General features: G+C 48.9%; 1 protein-coding gene across 2 annotated transcripts in view; it reads right to left on the bottom strand.

Moving 5' to 3' along the window:
* Positions 1-729: 729 nt before the first annotated feature.
* The window catches only part of zgc:136908 (Transitional endoplasmic reticulum ATPase), a 14,651-nt gene continuing 7,880 nt past the window's right edge, over positions 730-7,500 (bottom strand). For both annotated transcript variants that reach the window (XM_045218772.1, XM_045218773.1), the window contains 7 exons: positions 4,439-4,517; positions 4,152-4,285; positions 3,685-3,863; positions 2,227-2,356; positions 1,920-2,078; positions 1,107-1,258; positions 730-1,000 (listed from right to left, as the gene is read on the bottom strand). In XM_045218772.1, the coding sequence (XP_045074707.1) occupies positions 907-1,000; positions 1,107-1,258; positions 1,920-2,078; positions 2,227-2,356; positions 3,685-3,863; positions 4,152-4,285; positions 4,439-4,517 (927 nt within the window). In that variant the 3' untranslated portion in view covers positions 730-906. The remainder of the gene's footprint in view (positions 1,001-1,106; positions 1,259-1,919; positions 2,079-2,226; positions 2,357-3,684; positions 3,864-4,151; positions 4,286-4,438; positions 4,518-7,500) is intronic.

Raw genomic sequence — 7,500 nt, 5'->3', positions numbered from 1 at the left:
TTATGATGCTAGCAGTTATTATGATGCTAGCAGTTATTATGATGCAGCAGTTATTATGATGCAGCAGTTATTATGATGCAGCAGTTATTATGATGCAGCAGTTATTATGATGCTAGCAGTTATTATGATGCAGCAGTTATTATGATGCTAGCAGTTATTATGATGCAGCAGTTATTATGATGCTAGCAGTTATTATGATGCTAGCAGTTATTATGATGCAGCAGTTATTATGTTGCTAGCAGTTATTATGATGCAGCAGTTATTATGATACAGCAGTTATTATGATGCAGCTGTTATTATGGTGCAGCAGTTATTATGATGCTAGCAGTTATTATGATGCAGCAGTTATTATGATGCTAGCAGTTATTATGATGCAGCAGTTATTATGATGCTAGCAGTTATTATGATGCAGCAGTTATTATGATGCTAGCAGTTATTATGATGCAGCAGTTATTATGATGCAGCAGTTATTATGATGCTAGCAGTTATTATGATGCAGCAGTTATTATGATGCTAGCAGTTATTATGATGCAGCAGTTATTATGATGCTAGCAGTTATTATGATGCAGCAGTTATTATGATGCTAGCAGTTATTATGATGCTAGCAGTTATTATGATGCAGCAGTTATTATGATGCAGCAGTTATTATGAGAAACATTTAAGACTACACCGATAAGCTGAGAAACACAAACGTTATGTGCTGATAAAAGGTTACATAGACTACTGTTGGAAAGTTCAACTTGTCATCTTTATTTTAGCTCTTAGATTTTTACTTCTCAGTTATTCTGTCCATATTGGATTCCCACAACAATCTAATTGATCCAGAGTTCCACATCATATGCAGGCAGGTGTGGTAGAGGTGTTAGTCACAAGGTAGCTTAGCCTCCAGGTAACAAGTCTTCCTTCTCACTGGTAGAGGTCGTCCTCTACCTCTTCTCTGAACTGCCCCCCTGACCCTGACCCCGACCCTTGACCCCCGGACTGAGAGCCAGAGGGGAACCTGAGGAGAGAGAGAAGTCAGTGTATGAGAAGTGTATGTGTGTGTGTGTGTGTGTGTGTGTGTGTGTGTGTATGTGTGTGTATGTGTGTGCCAGCCCAGTACATACCTGAAGTTCCCAAAGCCTCTGCTCTGCTGTAGTGTCTGGGCGAACATCTCATACTTCCTGATATCGTTGTCGCTGACGGAGCGCCGAGCGAACCTCATGGCTTCTTCAAAGTGATCCTTCCTGATCTCTGGAACAGGGTCACTGTCCTCATCCTGGAGAGAGAGGGGAGAGGGGGAGGGGGAGAGAGAGAGAGAGAGAGAGAGAGAGAGAGAGAGAGAGAGGTTGTGTGTGTGTGTGTGTGTGTGTATTGGTTGGGTGTTTGTTTGCTTGGTGTATACAAGGTTAAATGTGTGAGGTAGACAATGTGTGATGTACTGTATGTGAGCTGCGGTGTTGGTTGTGTAACAGCGGGGGGCGCTGTCTGTCTGTCTCTGTCCCTCTGTCTCTGCCTCTCTGTTTCTGTCTTTGTCTGTATGTCTATCGGTCTGTCCCTCTGTCTGTCTCTGCCTGTCAGTCAGTCTGTCTGTCTGTCTGTCTGTCTGTCTGTCTGTCTGTCTGTCTCTGTCTGTCTGTCTGTGTATATGTCTGTCTGTCTCTGTCTGTCTGTCTGTCTGTCTGTCTGTCTCTGTCTGTCTGTGTATTTGTCTGTCTGTCTGTCTGTGTCTGTCTGTCTGTCACTCTGTCTGTCTCTGCCTCTGTCTGTCTGTCTTTCGGTCTGTCCCTCTGTCTGTCTCTGTCTGTCTGTCTGTCTGTCTGTCTGTCTGTCTGTCCTCTGTCTGTCTCTGCCTCTCTGTCTGTCTGTCTTTCGATCTGTCCCTCTGTCTGTCTCTGCCTGTCTGTCTGTCTGTCTGTCTGTCAGTCCGTTCGTCTCACCATGGCGGTGCCTGGGTGGGTCTGTCTCTGGCGCTCTGCTTTGATCTCAGCCTCTATGGCCTCTCTGATGGCCAGCTTACAGGCCCTCTGGCAGATCTCTGTCAGGTCTGCCCCACTGAAACCCTGGGTGATACCAGACAGGTAGGCCAGGTCTACATCCTGGTGTGTGTGTGTCATTGTGAGAGGAGAGGGGGGAGAGAGAGGAAGAGGGGAGAGAGACAGAAATATGTTCACCATCATCATAATCATCATCATCATCGTCATCGTGTCTATGTCTGTGTGTGTCTATGTCTATGTGTATACTGACTCTGGCGATGGGGGACTTGCGTAGGTTAGCGTTGAGGATGGCGGTACGGGAGGCTGTGTCTGGTAGAGGGATGTAGATGAGCTGATCCAGCCTCCCTGGACGTAGGATAGCTGAGTCTATTATATCAGGTCTGGAGGGGGAGGGGGAGGAGGGATTAAAGAGGGAGGGAGGGAGGGGGAAAGAGAGAGAAAGGGGAGGAGGGGGGGTAGAGGGGGAGGAGGGGGAAGATGGATGAAGGTCCGACTAGGTGAAAAATCTGCCGATGTGCCCTTAAGCAAGGCACTTAACCCTAATTGCTCATATAAGTCGTCTGCTAAATGACTAAAATGTAAATGTAAATGTAAGGTGGAAGGGAGTGAGTGAAAATGAAGATTGAGGAGACCTCCACACACACACTCCCCCCACTCCTATAATAAAGACCCCCCCCTCTACCTGTTGGTAGCTCCTATAATAAAGACCCCCCCCTCTACCTGTTGGTAGCTCCTATAATAAAGACCCCCCTCTACCTGTTGGTAGCTCCTATAATAACCCCCCCTCTACCTGTTGGTAGCTCCTATAATAAAGACCCCCCTCTACCTGTTGGTAGCTCCTATAATAAAGAACCCCCCTCTACCTGTTGGTAGCTCCTATAATAAAGACCCCCCCTCTACCTGTTGGTAGCTCCTATAATAAAGACCCCCTCTACCTTTTGGTAGCTCCTATAATAAAGCCCCCCCTCTACCTGTTGGTAGCTCCTATAATAACCCCCCCTCTACCTGTTGGTAGCTCCTATAATAAAGACCCCCCCTCTACCTGTTGGTAGCTCCTATAATAAAGACCCCCCCCTCTACCTGTTGGTAGCTCCTATAATAAAGACCCCCCTCTACCTGTTGGTAGCTCCTATAATAAAGACCCCCCCCTCTACCTGTTGGTAGCTCCTATAATAAAGACCCCCCCTCTACTTGTTGGTAGCTCCTATAATAAAGACCCCCCCTCTACCTGTTGGTAGCTCCTATAATAAAGACCCTTCCCTCTACCTGTTGGTAGCTCCTATAATAAAGACCCCCCCTCTACCTGTTGGTAGCTCCTATAATAAAGACCCCCCCTCTACCTGTTGGTAGCTCCTATAATAAAGACCCCCCCTCTACCTGTTGGTAGCTCCTATAATAAAGACCCCCCCTCTACCTGTTGGTAGCTCCTATAATAAAGACCCCCCCTCTACCTGTTGGTAGCTCCTATAATAAAGACCCCCCCTCTACCTGTTGGTAGCTCCTATAATAAAGCCCCCCCTCTACCTGTTGGTAGCTCCTATAATAAAGACCCCCCCTCTACCTGTTGGTAGCTCCTATAATAAAGACCCCCCCTCTACCTGTTGGTAGCTCCTATAATAAAGACCCCCCCTACCTGTTGGTAGCTCCTATAATAAAGACCCCCCTCTACCTGTTGGTAGCTCCTATAATAAAGACCCCCCCCCTCTACCTGTTGGTAGCTCCTATAATAAACACGTTCTTCTTGTTGGACATTCCGTCCATCTCCGTGAGGATCTGGTTGATGACCCTGTCGGCCGCGCCCCCTGCGTCCCCGGCTCCACCCCCTCTGGACTTGGCGATGGAGTCCAGCTCGTCAAAAAACAGGATGCAGGGGGCCGCCTGTCTGGCCTGGGGTTAGAGGTCAGAGGTCAGGGGTTAGGAGGTTAGGAAAGAACAGGATGCAGGAGGCCGTCTGTCTGGCCTGAGGTCAGAGGTTAGAGGTCAGAGGTCAGGGGTCAGAAATGTATTTCTTCTAGAAGGTCTATGTCACTGCTATGTCAGGTTATGTCACTTGTGTGTCAGGCTATGTCAAGCTACGTCTACATCGTTAATGATGTCCCTGACGTTGGTTTCTGACTTTCCAAATCACATAGCTATGTCACTGCTGTGTCAGGTTATGTCACTGCTATGTGGTACCTTGTCGAAGACATCCCTGACGTTAGCCTCTGACTCGCCGAACCACATGGTGAGAAGCTCAGGTCCCTTGATGGAGATGAAGTTGGCCTGGCACTCGTTAGCAATCGCCTTGGCTAGCAGAGTCTTTCCACAGCCTGGGAAGAGAGAGAGAGAGCAGGTGTGTGTGTGTGTGTGTGTGTGTGTGTGTGTGTGTGTGTGTGTGTGTGTGTGTGTGTGTGTGTGTGTGTGTGTATACTGTGTGTGTGTGTGTACTGTATGTGTGTGTGTGTGTGTGTGTTTGTTCTGACCTGGGGGTCCGTAGAATAACACGCCTCGTGACGGGGTCATACCGAACTTCAGGAACTTATCTGGGTACTCCACCGGATACTGGGAGAGAGGCGGGAGGAGAGGGAGGGAGGGAGGGAGAGAGAGAGGGGGAGGAGAGGGGGGGAGGGGGGGAGGAGAGCGAGGGAGGGAGGGAGGGGGAAGAGAGGGAGGGAGGGAGGGCGAGAGAGGGGGGAGGAGAGGGAGGGAGGGGGGAGGAGAGGGAGGGAGGGAGGGAGGGAGGGAGGGGGGAGGGAGAGGGAGGGAGGGAGGGGGGAAGAGAGGGAGGGAGGGAGGGTGAGAGAGAGGGGGGAGGAGAGGGAGGGAGGGAGGGAGGGAGGGAGGGAGGGAGGGAGGGAGGGAGGGAGGGAGGGAGGGAGGGAGGGAGGGAGGGAGGGAGGGAGGGAGGAGAGCACTTAGACAAAATTGACCAATAGAGACAACTTCATTCTATTCTACACCCAAAACACCTAGGCCTACCCATTCACCTCAAAACACACCATGACATCAAACGGTTAAAACAGCGAGTGGCTGTTATATGGCCTCTGACCAGAATATCACCCATCGCTTTCTGTTTGTGTCCTGTTGAATCAGCACTGCTGCTTTTAGCCATTAGTCTTTACTGTCTTTACTCAGCTATTACATTTACATTTACAGTGGGGGAAAAAAGTATTTAGTCAGCCACCAATTGTGCAAGTTCTCCCACTTAAAAAGATGAGAGAGGCCTGTAATTTTCATCATAGGTACACGTCAACTATGACAGACAACATGAGAAAAAAAATCCAGAAAATCACATTGTAGGATTTTTAATGAATTTATTTGCAAATTATGGTGGAAAATAAGTATTTGGTCAATAACAAAAGTTTCTCAATACTTTGTTATATACCCTTTGTTGGCAATGACACAGGTCAAACGTTTTCTGTAAGTCTTCACAAGGTTTTCACACTCTGTTGCTGGTATTTTGGCCCATTCCTCCATGCAGATCTCTTCTAGAGCAGTGATGTTTTGGGGCTGTCGCTGGGCAACACGGACTTTCAACTCCCTCCAAAGATTTTCTATGGGGTTGAGATCTGAAGACTGGCTAGGCCACTCCAGGACCTTGAAATGCTTCTTACGAAGCCACTCCTTCGTTGCCCGGGCGGTGTGTTTGGGATCATTGTCATGCTGAAAGACCCAGCCACGTTTCATCTTCAATGCCCTTGCTGATGGAAGGAGGTTTTCACTCGAAATCTCACGATACATGGCCCCATTCATTCTTTCCTTTACATGGATCAGTCGTCCTGGTCCCTTTGCAGAAAAACAGCCCCAAAGCATGATGTTTCCACCCCCATGCTTCACAGTAGGTATGGTGTTCTTTGGATGCAACTCAGCATTCTTTGTCCTCCAAACACGACGAGTTGAGTTTTTACCAAAAAGTTATATTTTGGTTTCATCTGACCATATGACATTCTCCCAATCCTCTTCTGGATCATCCAAATGCACTCTAGCAAACTTCAGACGGGCCTGGACATGTACTGGCTTAAGCAGGGGGACACGTCTGGCACTGCAGGATTTGAGTCCCTGGCGGCGTAGTGTGTTACTGATGTCTTTGTTACTTTGGTCCCAGCTCTCGCAGTCACACTGTCCCCGTGTGGTTCTTTTGTCCCCTATATTTTTACCCCACAGGGTGAGATCTTGCGTGGAGCCCCAGCTCGAGGGAGATTATCAGTGGTCTTGTTTCTTCCTTTTTTTTTTTATTCTCCCCTATAAATTCGGTGTCTTTGACACCTCTGGCCATAGTGGAGTTTGGAGTTTGTTTAGGTTGTGGAAGGTGAGGTGCCATTAATACAGGTAACTCAGGAAAGATTACTTTTATACTATTCCAAGTATTCCTTAAAGAGGTAGGGTTTCAAGTGTCTCCGGAAGGTGGTCAGTGACTCCGCTGTCCTGGCATCGTGGGGGGGCTTGTTCCACCATTGGGGTGCCAGAGCAGCGAATAGCTTTGACTGGGCTGAGCGGGAACTGTGCTTCCGTAGAGGTAGGGGGGCTAGCAGGCCAGAGGTGGATGAATGTAGTGCCCTCGTTTGGGTGTAGGGTCTGATCAGAGCCTGAAGGTAAGGAGGTGCCATTCCCCTCACAGCTCCGTAGGCAAGCACCATGGTCTTGTAGTAGATGTGAGCCTCAACTGGAAGCCAGTGGAGTGTGCGGAAGAGCGGGATGACATGAGAGAACTTGGGAAGGTTGAACACCAGACGGGCTGCAGCGTTCTGGATAAGTTGTAGGGGTTTAATGGCACAGGCAGGGAGCCCAGCCAACAGCGAGTTGCAGTAATCCAGATGGGAGATGACAAGTGCCTGGATTAGGACTTGTGCCGCTTTCTGTGTAAGATAGGGTCGTACTCTGCGAATGTTGTAGAGCATGAACCTGCAGGATCGGGTCACCGCTTTGATGTTAGCGGAGAAGACAAGGTGTTGTCCAGGGTCACGCCAAGGCTCTTTGCACTCTGGGAGGAGGACACAACGGAGTTGTCAGCCGTGATGGCGAGATCATGGAGCGGGCAGTCCTTCCCCGGGAGGCTATGGAGGTGTGTGTGTCTTACCTGTTGAGATGCAGGTGTTGTGTGTCTTACCTGTTGAGATGCAGGTGTGTGTCTTACCTGTTGAGATGCAGGTGTGTGTCTTACCTGTTGAGATGCAGGATTGTGTGTCTTACCTGTTGAGATGCAGGGTTGTGTGTGTGTTACCTGTTGAGATGCAGGGTGTGTGTGTGTTTCCTGTTGAGATGCAGGGTTGTGTGTGTGTGTGTGTGTTACCTGTTGAGATGCAGGGTTGTGTGTGTGTGTGTTACCTGTTGAGATGCAGGGTTGTGTGTGCGTTTCCTGTTGAGATGCAGGGTTGTGTGTGTGTTTCCTGTTGAGATGCAGGGTTGTGTGTGTGTTTCCTGTTGAGATGCAGGGTTGTGTGTGTGTTACCTGTTGAGATGCAGGGTTGTGTGTGTGTTACCTGTTGAGATGCAGGGTTGTGTGTGTGTGTGTGTGATACCTGTTGAGATGCAGGGTTGTGTGTGT

Source organism: Coregonus clupeaformis, unplaced genomic scaffold (assembly GCF_020615455.1).
Source record: "Coregonus clupeaformis isolate EN_2021a unplaced genomic scaffold, ASM2061545v1 scaf1797, whole genome shotgun sequence".
NCBI lineage: Eukaryota > Metazoa > Chordata > Actinopteri > Salmoniformes > Salmonidae > Coregonus > Coregonus clupeaformis.
Note: the sequence above shows the minus strand (reverse complement) of the source record. Positions and strands in the feature narration are given on the sequence as shown.